Raw genomic sequence first — 14,408 nt, 5'->3', positions numbered from 1 at the left:
AGGAGGAGGAGGAGGAGGAACTGTTGGTGGGGGGGTGCGGGGAACTGGGACCTGGAAAAAGAGGAACCCGGGGGAGGCCGAGACCACCCACTGGACGTGGTACTTGGCCTGCTCAGGCCTGAGCAGCCCCACCCAGCCTCATCTGCTCCCTCTGACTGTGTCCTTAACCCAGAAGGGACTGAACTCTCCAGGAGACCCTGGAGCAGTGCAGATAACAGAGGCATGTGCAGCTCTGGCATCGCGCACATTTGTAACATTTTAGGGAATTGGGGAAGTTAGCGTCCCTAACACACGGGGCTGGCAACCCCAGTTCAGAACAGGTAATTGAGCCCTGACTTCAGGCTTATGGATTTAAGCTGAACGCTGAAGGAGGGTTTGGCCAAGTTTGTGACAGCTTTGAAACATTTAAGAGAACTTAATATCCATCCTATTTATAAGTTTAATTTGTTACATTTTAAGAACTGTTTGGGGACTTGGGAAAGTCCTGCTTTTTAGGATGGCTATTTATAAACTTGAGAAAACTGGATACATTAAATTTTGTAAAATCACTAAGTTATCTAAAGAAATTTAGTTAACGAAGTTTTAAGACCCCTACACATCAATGTGATCATTTAAATCTACTAGGTTCATAAACAGAATACTGGCATTTGTAGGTTAAACTTAGAATCTCAGGGAAACAGTAGGCTTTAAAATTTTCAGTTCAATATATTGAATAGTAGCTGAGAAAAAACAAGCACCCATAATTACTGTGTGTGTGGTGTGTGTATGTGTAGGTGTGTGTGTATATGTGAATGTGTGTATATGTGTGGGGTGTGTCTGTGTGTATGTACATATATGGGTATATGTGTGTGTGTGTGTTGTGTGTGCACAACCATGCCCCAAGGACATCATAAACCTCCCAGGGCCACGATAATGCAGCTGAGGTCTGCGAGGGCAGCTCTCCCTCCGGGGGTCCCACAGCACCTGTCCTAGGGGAAGGAGGCACTGAAGTCGGGAGCCTGAGGCTCACACACACTCAGACTTTGGAAACACCAAACATCAAAGCAAATTTGATAAAGTCATAAAAGCAGCTGCCGCCCCGGCCTTTCCCTGAAAGAGGCCCCGCCAGTGGTAGCCTGCTTGCCGGCGAGGCTGCTCCACTGGGTCCAGGGTGGGCACTGCCCACTGAGGACGGCTGGCTCGTGTCGCCCCTGCAGGCCCAGGGGGCCAATGGAGGACCCACACCACCAGCACTGCTGGAGAGGCCCCCACAGGCCTCTGGCCGCCACTGCCCTTGCCCGCCCAGCTCGCAGGCGAGGACAGTTCTCTGGTCCCATCACAGGGCTGCTGTCCCCCAGGGGGTGCTGGAGACTCCTGCTCTCCTGTGGCCACCAGCCCTGCAGGGTTGGAAGGCAGGCGCCCTGGCCAGCGGCCCTCCTGAACTGTGACTAGTGCCTCGCAGGTCCACCCTCCCCGCCAGGCTTCGCGGCTGTGTATTGTTTGTGTTTTAACTTTGAAGTCTTTAAAAATGACACCCTCTGCACAAAATAGGCCTCTGGAAATAGATGTCTGACCATTGCCAAGTGTAATCTAATTAAAATCCAAGAAACAGTAGTGGCAACAAATAAATAACAAAAGGGCGCTTTCTCTTCAGAAAAACATCAAATCAGCTGGAGACACAGCAGGCCTGAGGAGGGTTTGGTCCGCTCCCCGGGGTCACAGGTCCACACAGACTCTGGTCAGAGCAGGGGCAGGGGACCCCCAGGCTTGAGATAGCCCCCAGGACACCGTGTGGCCGGGGCACGTGGCCCCCGCACACAGCAGCAACCTCACCTACCAGTGATCATGGCTGCAGCCCTTTCTTCCCAGAAAGTGAGCCGAAAGCAGGAGAGGGCAGCAGAAGGGGCCCCGGGCCCCGGGGGCCTGGAACGCAAGGGTCAGCAAACAGCACTGCCCTTCTCCAGCCGGGCCTGTGGCGACTTACAGGGCTCTCTGACTCTGAAAGGGTGGTGGCATTCGCACTGCTTCCCAAGCTTACTTTCCAGCCCCTCCCCGCTGCAGAGCATCCTGTGGGGCTGGGATTCTGCAGAAAGGCTGGGGCCAGCGAGTCCTGGAGGTCCGCCGGCTCCTACAGGCCAGGAACGGTCAGCACTCTGCCATCTGTCCTGCGCCCCCCAGTCCTGTGCTTGGGAAATCATCTGGCTCTCCTGCTGACGCCTTCCGGTCAGTGCATTTAAGCCCCTCTGTCTCTCTCTGTGGTCAGTGCTGTTCAATTTAAATGAAAGGTGGTATTCCGTTGTGGAAGGAAATATAGGTGACAACAAAGAGGTGGAGGAATGACATAAAGGCTCCTTCCAGCTCCCCAAAAACCCACCTTCCAAATCGGACAGACTTCGCAGGAACAGCCCATTTCTTAGAGTGAGGAGCTGAGGACTAGAGGGCACCAGACCTGGGAGTTTCTTACTCCATTTCCCCCAGCCACCAGCCCTTGGAGGACAAGTGTAATAGTCAGGGTTCTCTGGAGAAGAAGAACCGACAAGGCGTGCATGTGAGAAAGACAGAGAGAGGTAAGGAACAGGGATCATGGGACTGTGGGCTCTGGCAAGTGTGAAATCTATACGGCAGGCTGGGGACCCCAAGAAAAGCTGACGCTGCAGCCTCCAGACTGCAGGCAGGCAGCCTGGAGGCAGAATTCCTTCCAGTCTTTTCTCTCAAGGTCTTCAACTGATTGGATGAGGCCCACCCACAATATGGAAGATCCTCTGCTTTACTCAAGGTCAACTAATTTAATGTTAATCTCATCTAAAAATAACTATACAGTGACATCTATACTCATATTTGACCAAAAACTGGTACCACGGCCTCATCTAGATGGCAAATAAAATCAACAGCCCCCACAAACTAAGGGTCTTTAGCACTTTAAATCTCTAGGTCAGAGGCAAGGCCCAGTCACAGCCTCCAAGAATCCGGGTGAGCAGAAATGAGTCATGTGGGCCAAGGCAGTCCAGCTCACATCCAGCTCACACCCAACAGCAGGGGGAAGAGGTGCAGAGGGAGGAGGAAGGGGTCCCCTGTGGCAGTGGGCGAGGCCCCGCCTGCACTCCAGCTGGCTGATTTCCCAAGGCCTTTTCTCCTGGCAGTGGGGAAGGCAGGAGCGGGCCCAAGAAGGAAGCCCAGATGCCCTCCCCAAGGGCTTCCTGGCAGGGGCCCCAGCCAGGCAGACTCTTATCCATCTTAAGGCCCTGTTCCTCCTCGGGGTCTCACTGCCCCAAAGACGCAAGAACCAGGGGCCACAAGCAGCAGCACCAAGAAGGAATCGTGAGCCCTCAAAGGCTGCAAAAAAGGGGCGAGGGCAGTGTCCTTGGGGTGGCAGGGGCCTGTGCCAGGCTTCTGGGAGGTCACTGAGTTTGTCCACAGCCTCGAGGGATCCTGGGATGGTGGAGGTGGAGGTGGGTGAAGGGAAAGGACTAAAGCCACAGGCTTGACGAAGGCCCAGAGCCTCCTGCCTCTCCATCCCAGGGTCCCTGGGTTCTGCCCACAGGATTGCCTCAGTGGTCGTCTTCCCTCAGGAGCACAGCCCAGGTGCAGCACATCTGTTCTGTTCCCAACCAGCTGCTCCTGCTCCTTTGGGTTTCCAGGCCAACTCCCGCCAGTTTTCCAAACTGTTTCTCTAATTCCATCCCAATGCCCCCTTCTCCTTTCCAGGCCTGCTCCTTCACCTCCCCGAGCCCCATTCCCTGTTGCGTGCCCTCTTCTGGGCCCTCACTCACAGATCAGCCTCTCCCTGAGATCTGTCACACCAAGAACATCTCTACTGTTCTCCCCCTGCCCGACCTGGCCAGTTCTCAACCAGCAGACAATTTCTGGAGAGACGGGATTCTTGGAGCAGGTAATCCGGAACCCGTGTCTGAGTTTCCACATCCAAGAACCTTCCGCTCCTGATGGAATCTGGGCTGGCAGCTGTTTGGAAACCCCATGGGAGTTTTTACCCTGAAACTCTACAACTCCAGAAGAAAGTGGAAAATGTAGACCTGCTGTTGAGAACAGTAAGAAGTTCAGAAGACTGGCTCATTCTAGGAAAAACTAAATTGAAGGGAATTATTTTGGCTGGAGAAACGGTGGTTATTTACAGCGGGTGGGAAGCATCCAGGCCTTGTTTCCCCCAGAACAGGGAAAGGCGGGATGTCAACAGTCTGGGAAGCTGGGGGGGGGGAATTCCTGGGTCCCCAGGACGTTGTGGGGGACAGGGGGTGCTGAAGCCCAGCAAGGAAGGACTGCCTGACGTCCCTGCCTGTTGCCTGGTGCTCTCCACTGGGCCTCACTCTAGACTCACTCAGGGTGTCTTTGATTCTGTCTGACGCACTTTAAGAAGCAGGAGTGTTGAGCTGGAACCTTCTAGAAGAAGGAGCCAATCGCATCAGCTCTCTGCTTTGGGAGGAAGAGGGCAAGCATCCAGCTCAGGGGCATTTCACTGCTCCCTGCCTTAGATCTGGGGAGGCCATGCCTGAGGGGCGGATGGAAGGAGTGAGCCTCCTGACTGGCTACAGCTGAGAAAGACGAAATTTCTGTGCATCTTCACCAAAACTGCCAAGTACAGCTGTGCAGGGTGTGCACTGCATAAGGGTGTCTGGGCGTACTCACGGAGCCTTGACTTCATCTCTGACAACGTGACAGGTGTCTTCTACTTCTCAGAAAGGCACTGCATGGGCTAGGAGCTGCCTTATATCTCATTGAAGGAAACAGGTGATAAGGCGTCCTTGGGTCACCTGGACTCACCAACACCTCTAAAGTCCTGGGTTTCCCTGGGGAGCTGGGAGCAGGGGTGTGGCCAAGTTCTACTGTGGGGGCAGCAAGCTCAGGAAACACACCCCTTACTGGGACCACCTCCTCTTCAGGCTGCGGTTCCGCTCTCTACTGCCTCCAACATTAGCTCATCTCGGCCACCACTGTCCCAGTATCTTACTTTAAAAGACAATCTGTTGAAAAAGTGCCAGTTAGAGCATGTGCTGGGGGGAAGAGGCCCCCCCTCCGCCCCCTCCCTTGGTCTGCCCCGCCCCATCTCACTGGACAGCGGAGGGGCAGCCAGGCTCCCCTGCACGTGCAGGCCCTGGGGCCCGTCCTTCATCCCGCCCCAACCCTAGATGCTCAGGAACACCCGGTTACTCACTGCGACAGACCCAGGCCTCACTTCCAGCACTTCTCCAGGGACCACTGGGTGGGACAGGGCCTCGGGAGGCAGGGACTGGTCCCAGTCCTGCGTGACCCTGTGCAAGCCCCGACCCCTCTCTGGGCCTGTCTGTGCCTCCACAGAACATGCCAGCTCTGACTACAGCAGGCCTCTCACCAAAGGATCTTGGGCGCCCCTTTTCCTCCTTCTAATTTCTCCAGGGAGGCGGAAGGGACAGAGTCAGACCCCTTGGACCTCTAAGGACATTCAAACACCAGCCCTGCCCATGCTGTGTGCTCAGGCCCCAGAACCATTGCCAGGGGACCACAGTGTGTCAGATGGACAAGAAGCCCATTAAAAGGCCAGAGGACGGGCCCAGCACCTGGTACCAGGTGGGCCCAAAGCCCATCCCACGCCTCCTCCTCCGGAGCCCTTTCTCTCTCTTGCTCACTCATGTACCACCGAGGAGGTGACAGCCCCACAGGAAGGGCATTAGGAGACTCAAGCAAGAGATTACAAGCCAGTCTCAGCAAACACGTCATGCCGAGTTTGTATCGGACATCGGGCCTTGACTGTGCAACACCTGGGCCCTGGCAGGTGCAAGGAAGGAGGACACCCCCAGGGACAGACGGGGGAGCAGGTATCTGAGGGTGGTGGGGCCAGAGCCAGCGGGTGTCATCACCGTCTGGACAGGCGGGGCTGGGCGGCCTGACATTCAGCAGAGGAAGGGAGGAATGGCTGCCCTGGCCCTGCGTCTGAGTGACAGGGATGGGCACTAGGGCAAGGGGGCCAGCCAGTCTGCCCATTCACCAGGAGTAACAACTGGAAAGACAGGCTCTGTTCCCAGCTGGGACTCCTCTGGGGCCTGAACAACCACCCAGCTGCCTCCCTCCACAGCAGCACCTGTAGCTCCTGTCCCCCACTCCCCCACCTCCACGTTCTGCACCACAGCTCACTGGGTCTCAGATGAGGCAGAGGTGGGTGCCAGGGGGCTGGGCCAGGGGACAGCAGGGAGGAGGGGGTGGGGCTGCCAGGTGTGCTGGGCCGGGCAGGTCCAAGTCCAGGGTGGGGTGGGCTCTCCTGGCCCTGCCTCCCCACAGCACCATGGGAGCAAATCTCAATCCACTCCTGTCCTTGTTTGTGCCGGGAAGCAGTGACTGCTCGGACAGAACTAAGGGCAGCAGGGCCTGGGGTGAGGGTCACAGGCCGCCGCCTTCCCAGGCCGAGTCCCGCTCCTTGCAGGTGGGCGGCGTACTCGAGTAGGGGGGGCTTTCAGTCTCCCCTTGGGCCCTGCCCCTTGCCTGGTATCCCGCAGTGGCGGGGGGTGTTCTGGGGCAGCTGTGGCTGCAGGTGGTGGCTCTGTGGGGAGAGCAGCTGTGGACAGGGGCGGGGGGCCCAGAGAAAGCCAGCTGGGCCGAGGGCATGGGAAGGCTGCATGGACAAGAGAGGGACAGGCCTGAGCACCGGGGCCGCTGGGAGGGGCTGGTCATGGCAAGTGAGACAAAACCTCAACTAGGAAGTGGGGGGGCTGCACCTGCAGCTCCCAGCCCAGCGCCTGGTCCACTGGGGAGCCCTGAGGGAGGATACGTTTGTGCCGGTGGGGGGTTCAGCGCCAGGGGTCTGCTTCCCTCCAGGAGCCTCCTCGAGTCTTGGCTAGCACAAGCTGGGGGAAGGGAGTGACAGCAGAGCACGACTGTGAATCTGGCTCATGTGGGAATGAGTGGGTCTGTCCCTGAAGCCCCTGGAACCTGTGTGGTGGCAGGAACCTCAGTGGTCATCTCAGCCCTTCATTTTGTTGGTAGGGATACTGAGGCCAGAGAAAGGAAAGGGCTGGCAGGCTAGGGTCTGAGCTGGGACCAGAACCAGGGGCCCCGGTTCCCAGCGAAGGTCGCCACTGCCACCACCACAGAGCCCCGCTAAGCACCTGCACGAGAGCTGGCCTTTGGGACCCTCCCGATCCCTCCACGTGCTCGGAACGATTCTTACTACTGATTCTCCTGTCTGGGTGCCTAGAATAGTGCCAGGAAGAAGGGCCCTCGGTGTGGAACAGATGAATCATCTCCAGGCCTTATTTTTGCTCATCTGTATTTTCTCGTTTTCCTGCAATGATTATACACTTCCCAGCCTTCACAATATTCAGAAAGAAAACCCACTGTTTTTTTACTTTAAGCAATACCCTGCCAACCACACAAGACTATTTAAGGAGCAAAATAAACAGGAGAAAATGCTTGAAGGACCGGGAAGCAGCACACTGGTGGGAGGGGTGTGTCCACCGCCTGTCCTCCTGCCCGCGGCGCCAGCTCAACCATGAGAAACGAGCAAGACCCTTTCCTTGACACCACCCCCTCAACTGCTTCCAGTTCTCACGGCCCCAGGGCCACCTTCCTGCCGTGGAGGCTGGGGGGTGGGGGCTGCAGAGGGAAGCTAAGCAGAATCCGGTAGACTAAGAGAGACGAAAAGTCTGCTTCTTACCCAGGGAAAGGGAGAGACACAGAGAAACACGGGGACACAAAGTGAAGCCGGGGAAGGGAGGCAAGAGAGGCAGAAAGACTGGCAAGGATGCGAGGGCAGAGCGGGGCAGGGGCAGCCCCGGAGGTGGGCACGGACCACTGGCCCCACGGGAGGCCCCTGCAGGCAAGTGCACTGACATTCTCCACTCTGTGTCTATCCTGGTTAAGATTAAGTTAGAAACATCAAAATGCCACATCCCTGGAGCAGCAGCCGTCGGCAGATCTCCTCCATATGGCTGCAGCAGCCAGGAGTTTGAGCTAATAGAAGTTAAAAAAAAAAAAAAGAAAAGAAGGCTGGGATGTGCTCCCAGAGAGCCACGTGGGCCCTGCTCGGGCAAGCACTGCAAGGGCCCCGCCCCTGCTCGCGTGCCAAGGTCACCGTTCTCATTAGAACAGCGGGCTCTTTTAGTGACAGCGATGGAGCCTGCTGTTCTGGACAACTGGGCACACACCCCCTCCCCAAGTTTCACATCCACAAGAGTGGATGTTATGCAGCCAGTGGGGACCAGGGAATGGAGCACTGGGGAATGTGTGTCATTTTCTTCATAGGTCACCCATGGTGCTGCTCTTGGTGGGAAAGGGGGGCAAATGGCTGGCTGAGACCCCCACTTTGGGGAGGGGATCTTCTCAGATGTTGGCCCCACCCCTTGAGCACCCTGATGGGGAAGCCAGAGAAAAACCCTAACCACCTGGGTAACCCTCCTGCTGGTGGCTCCCACCTGCAGGATGTGTGCAGGGTGCGTGCGGTGCAGGCAGAGTGGCTGGAACTCTGAGAGTGAGGAGGGTACTGACTCCTCCAGTTACTGGAAAGACAGCTCGAGACGTCTGAGCCAGAGCCCGCTGGCTCCTGAGCAAGGACACCGGGGCAGTGGCCGGGGGAAAGTGTCCCTGAGGAGAAGTTTAAAATCCATTCGACCAGGACTTCCTGTGCCCAGTACATGGTCTATGGCCTCTGCTCAAGAAAAGTGCACTTGGGAATGAAATGACTTTAGGGGAGTGGGAGGAGGGGCACCAATGCCTTCAGTGGGAGGTTACCATGGCGGCTGGGGATGGGGGTCCATGCTGGGGCCCAGGGTGTTTCAGGAGCTTTGATGAGAGAGGGTTTCTGGTCATCTCTGAGGAAGTGGGCATTTGTTCCAGAAGAAGGCCCCACCCCTCTCCCCCCAGACCCAAAGTCGGGGCAGCTGGCTCAGCCCCAGGCCCGGCCATACGGAGGCAGCCTGTCCTGGGCCCTGGAAACCAGCAGCGCAGGCTGTGGTACATGATTCCTTCTGCATCTGCATCCCTGGAAATGCCTGCGCCCAGCCCAGGCAGAGAGCAGCAGAGTTTAAAGAGGAAGGGCTCTCTCTGCGCAGGGAACGAACATGATTCAGCACAAGTGGCGAATGAGGGCCGTGGAGGCCAGGCTCCCCCGTCAGGCTCCACTCCCTTCCTGTCACCTCAGCAGAGGCCCCAGACTGCACCTGCCGCATGGGATCCCCGCCGTGCCCACGGCAGCCGGGCACCACGCCACTCCTCTCTCCAAGAACACCACCGCCTGGCCGGCTGCCAGGAACAGCCAAGCCCTGTGGACATGGCTCCCAGGAATCCAACCAAATGAAAGCAAACTCAGATCTCAACTGTACGAGCAGGTCTGGTAAATAAAGCCCCCAGATGCACAGCCCCAGATCCAAGGGCTTGCTGAGGACACACCGAGACGGTGTGTCCCCGGCACACACACTCACTCAAGCATGTCACAGCCTGCGGGTGTGAGTACCCCACCAGGGACAAAAGTGGTGGTGGGGTCTCCACCCTCAGGAAGCATGTGACTTAGTCTGACAAACAAAATGAACATCGGTGTAGCCGGGCCTAACCGGCAACTGGTCAGAGTCCGGGGCTGACACAGCCCACGAGGGTGGCCTTGGAAGGCAAGGAGCCCTCCATGAAGATGAGGAGATGCATCCCGGTGGGGGACTCCCTGCTCTTTGTCTGGTGGCCTTCCAACCTGCTCACCTAAGAGATCTTCTTGGCTGGGGGTGGGTGGGGTGTCGAAGAAAAAAGGTAACCCCTTGCTCGTCTTTCTGTCTCCAGGAAGGAAATACCTGCTCATCTTCCAGATCCCCAAGGAGCCTCCAAGTGCTTGTCCCTTATCCAGCACTGCCCCCACCCCACCCCCACCACGGGAAGCCAGTCACCCTAGGTTCCTGAGGTTCTTTCTTGCATTGCTGGAGTGGCTCATGATCCCAGGTGGAGAGTGAGGCCAGGCCAGCTACCCTGGCCACGTGGACTGAGCCACACCATAGGGCTACTACTGGGACACCTCTGCCCCATAAGGCTGCGCCATACCGAGTGGCAGTAAACCAACCCATCAGACCTACTCCATGGGAAAGCAGGAGGCGGCAGGCCACTTCAGCCTGGGGTACCCCGAGGACACCGATCCCTTATTGCTGCTCCATGAAGCTAGCCGACAACCCAGCCCAGGATTCAGGAACTCAGAGAAACTGCTGGGCTGAAGAGACGACACCCCGCCTTCCACGTAGCCTGGCACTCGCCCTCTGTCTGTTACCAAGGCTGCTTCTTCCCTAGGGCTCCGAGGATGGCAAGTGTGAGCCCAGGACTTAGGGAGCAACATCTGGGGAAGGGTAAGGCCTGCCAGAGGGGCCCAGGGAAGGGGAGAGCAGCGGCCTCTTCTGTCCACAAGCCAGCTGTGGCTTTATCCCCATGAGCACTGGCCCACACTGCTTCTCAACCTGCAGGGAGCTTCTGACCTGGACTGAGCCCTGGACAGCAGATAGAATCCAAAACATCCTGGGCCTGGCCTAAGAAAAGGGTACAAGACCCTGCCTGCAGCCTGGCCCCACCCCAAGCAGAGTCTCCTGTTTCTTACTGCTGTTGCCGTGAGAACCAGTCTCAGTTGGCAGAGCCAATGCAATTTCACACACTTAGTAGCGTTTGCTCTGTTCAGTACCTCAGATACCCTCCTGACAGGAGGAAACACAACTCAGAGCCTATCAGCTGGGTCCAAGGTCAAAGCAGACCGAGGACTGGAAGGCAAGCTGCCTGAGCTGACCTTTGGCTCCAGGCTCCTCTTGAGATGACGTGGCCCTAAAGGGAAGGGGGCTGCTCTCCGCTCCTTCCAGGCCGCTGCCAGCTTCCTGGCGCCCTGCCTACACGCCTGGCACCGCCCAGCACCGTCAACGTCAAGGAGGCCTCCTGGTCCCTCTCCAGCAAAAGACAAGCATGGGCAGGCTGGAGAGCCTCCAACCGGGGGGACCCCCCCAAATCTTAAGATTCAGAAGCAGCAACAACCCTTCAGCCCAACAGTGAACTGCCCCACGTGGTCCCAGGGTCCCTGTTTCCACATCCTGAGCCTGTAGCAGGTCCCATGGTGGGGGAAGGGGAAGTCCCCGAGTGGGGCATATTCTGACCTCGGGATCTGCAAACCCTCCGGAGTTCTTACAAGATTGTTTGCGTTGGTGTATTAGTCTGGGAAGAGTCTAGAGTTCCTTCAGAACCACGAAAAGTTCCTGGACTCCAGGGTGGGGAGAACCACAGGGACGGGGATCTCCAGCCCCCTCCGCCCCGGAGCTCCAGGCAAACACAAACCCGGCAGCCACACACATTAGCAAACGCAAGAGAAAGTGCTGCCACGCAGGGACGGCCGTGACTGCCCCGACTGCCCTGATCCTGGCGTGTTTCTGTTCACTGCTGCCTACTCTGCGCCCTGAGAGGCCTGGACAGCATCCCAGCAGGACTGAGCCCCTGAACTCTGCGTATGCCCCCTCTTTGCCTACTGTGTTACTGGTCCGACCCCCCGTGAGGCCCTGGGTGTTTTCATGTCTCTCGGTGACTGCTCATTCCCTTTCTGAGCATCACCACCTCCAGACGCGAGGAGGAAACTGGAAAGGAAAATACGATTTGGGGGAAAGAGCCACTTCAGTGCACAGCACAGATGCAGCTAGATATTCCTGCAAACAGCCTCAGGGTCCTAGAAAACCACCTCTCAGTTTCTCCCAGACATTTGGACACCTCGTGCTCCCCTTCCAAGCTGCCCAGGGCCCACGTCCACTTCCTGGAGGGGCTCTGATCTGCAAGTTCCAGGGAACTCGGGGCAGCTCTCCAGGCGCCTTGGGCAGGCCCATCACTGGCTCTAGAGAGGCCCACAGACCTCACCCAGAGGTCAAGAGAGCCAGGGCACGCCAAGAGTGGGAGGGTAAATTATTCTGCTACTTTCACAGAAAAGGAGAAGCCTGGTGAACCCCACTGGCCCCCATCAGCCCCTGCAGTCCTGACACGAAAAAGGTGTCAGGGCACCAACAAGACACCATTTCTCAGGAAATGCTCCCTGCCTTGGGGACCCTGTAGGGGACACAGGGATGTATCTATTTTCCAAAAGCCAGGGAGAAACAGCTTCCCCAGCATGTGGAAGCACACTTAGCCCAGAGGGTCTGCCTCATCCTGCGGGCCCCATGCCACCAGCCCTGAGGAGTACCAGCTGCCCTTCGCTCTTTTACCCTTCAAGAAGGGCCTGTCTCAACCCCCACCATTGGCCCCTCCACACTCCTGAATCCTCCAGAACACCCACCCCAGTGCAGGGGAACAGCATATGATCAGAAAAACCTTCTCACTGCTGGGAGTACAAATGGATATGATGGTCTGGAAAATCCATTATTCTGTTTGAAAGCAAGAGTTTCCATAGAGGCCATACACTGGTTTCCAATTTTTGAAAGACAAAGAAAGCCACACCATTAAAGTTGTGCGGTGCGTGATGTCACCCCTCTCTGATGCTGCTGCTCAGAGAAGGCACCTGGGGATCCAGCAGCATCTCAGGCAGCCTTCTAGATATTGTTCAGGAAAGTGGAGGCAAGAGCAGAACCCCATGCTTCCAAAGTCCCCACGTCCCTGCTTTCCTCTCCCTGAGCAGCACACACCTCGGGAACACACACCCCAGGGTAACAGCACGCCAGCTACACATGGGGTTGGGGAGTTTGCTGCGGAATCCAGAAGGGATGTGGGTCTGACTAGATCCTGGAAGCCCGTCCCAGGAAGGCTCTCCTACAGCCTCTTTCCTCAGTGATGCGAAAACTTCAGAAAGACCACCCAAGAGACCTCCTCCCCACCCCCTGTGCACTCCACCACTAACAAGGTCAGTCTTGCAAGAACATGGGGCTTGGACTGAGCTACCCCCCAAAGCCTGGCCAAAAAAGCCTGTTTGGTGATGCAGGAGGTGCAACCCTGTCTCCCTCTTCCCAAAATCCACTAAGCAGGCCACTCCCTCCCTCAAGAGAAAGGAGGAAGGAAAACAAGCCAAAGAGAGGTGGATGACAGTGTTGGCTCCAGAGCAGCCCCAAGCAGAGGGAACCACCCAGATCTGCAAAGTCAGTCCCTAACCAGCAGGACTGGAACAGGCTGAGTGCAGAGTTCAGGCAGGCTCCTGAAGTCCCTGCAGCCAGACTGTCACACAGGAAACCAATCCAGCTCCCCTCTCTCCTCTCTCCACTGTTCCGCAGGGGCTCCTAGCTGAGCACCTGTCAAAGTTAGTCAGGGGAGAGAAAATCCTCTCTCCCACCTGAATCGCCTTCCAGGATGCCTCCCATCTAGGACGCCTTCCGGGTGGGCAAACGCCCTGAGGACTGGCATCTCACCAGCGCCAGGGCTGTGCCCTTGGTCTCCCCCTGGGGAAGCTGACAACTGCGCATCCCTTGAGGACCCTTGACAAGGGGTGACTGCCAGTGGGTAGAGAGGAAGAAAAGTGCTCTGGCCCAGGCCAGGCATCCCCTCCCACCAGCCGTCCCTGGGACCAGCCTCCTTCTCTGCTTGCGAAGGAGAGAAGCGGGGACATTATTCCAACAGGTCCCCCTCAGCCGGGCCTCACTCGACCAGCTTTCCTCCGCCCTGCCCCGAGGCCTGAAATTCAGAGGCAGAGCCAAGGCACCTGCGGCCAGACCGGCTCCATCCTCGCGAGAGGGGGCCCGGGCGGTGCCTCTCGGCGCTCTGGGGCCTCCTGGGGAAGGGGCGGGGCGGCTCCGCGCCCCCTCCCCGCGCTCACCTGGCGCAGGTGCTGCAGCAGCGTCCCCGCCTCCTCCCGCCGGCCCTGGCGCACCATCCGCAGCAGCTCCTGGACCATGCCGACGCGCCGGTGGTAGGGGGGCAGCCCCGCGCCGGCGCCCGCGCGCCCCGCCTTGTCCCCCGCGCGCAGCAGCAGCGACGCCCAGAAGTCGGGCCGCTCGCGGCGGGGGCCGGGCGCCGCGCCGGGGCTGGCTCTCTCCGCCACGCTGCCCTTGGTCTGCCGGGTGCCCATGCCGCCGCCGCCGCCGCCCGCGCTCTCCGCGCCCGGCCGCTGCGCCGCGTCCCCGCCGCCGCCCGCCCCTCGGCCGCCCGGCGCGCGCGCCTCCCGGGCGGCAACTTTGGGGTAACTGTTGCGCGCGGGCGGGCGGGCGGGCGGGCGGCGGCGGCCGCGCTCCCCGCGCTCCTCCTCCGCGCTCCCTGGGCGCGCTCCCCCGGCGTTCGCCGCCCGCCCGCCGGCCCCGCCCCGCCCCCGGCTCTGCCGCCGAGCGCCTCCCAGGCCCCGAGTCCCTCCCTCTTTCCCGCCCCGCCCCTCCGCTCGGGCCCGAGCTGCCCGGCACCCCCTCCCGGCCTGGTCCCGGCGCCGCGCCCCCTGCCGGCCGCCGCGCTGCGCCTCCCGGGAGGGGGCCTCCCTCTCGGTCCCCACCGGGTTCCCCAGATGCTTCCGCGACCGCGCGCGGGTGAGGCCTCGGGCAGGGGAGGGGAGG

At 58.7% G+C, this 14,408-nt stretch overlaps 1 protein-coding gene across 3 annotated transcripts in view; it reads right to left on the bottom strand.

Moving 5' to 3' along the window:
• Positions 1 to 14,092, bottom strand: part of LRRC75A (leucine rich repeat containing 75A) — a 48,540-nt gene extending 34,448 nt beyond the window's left edge. The window contains exon 1 of one of the 3 annotated variants that reach the window (XR_004326700.1): positions 13,685 to 14,092. Coding sequence is in view for 1 of the 3 variants with exons in the window: in XM_032498873.1 (XP_032354764.1) it covers positions 13,685 to 13,936 (252 nt within the window). In the remaining 2 variants the exon portion in view is untranslated. The remainder of the gene's footprint in view (positions 1 to 13,684) is intronic. The other 2 variants (XM_032498873.1, XM_032498874.1) reach the window with 2 other exon arrangements.
• Positions 14,093 to 14,408: the final 316 nt, after the last annotated feature.

Source organism: Camelus ferus, chromosome 16 (assembly GCF_009834535.1).
Source record: "Camelus ferus isolate YT-003-E chromosome 16, BCGSAC_Cfer_1.0, whole genome shotgun sequence".
Lineage (NCBI taxonomy): Eukaryota > Metazoa > Chordata > Mammalia > Artiodactyla > Camelidae > Camelus > Camelus ferus.
The sequence above is the reverse complement of the archived record's forward strand: the minus strand, read 5'-3'. Positions and strand labels throughout refer to the sequence as shown.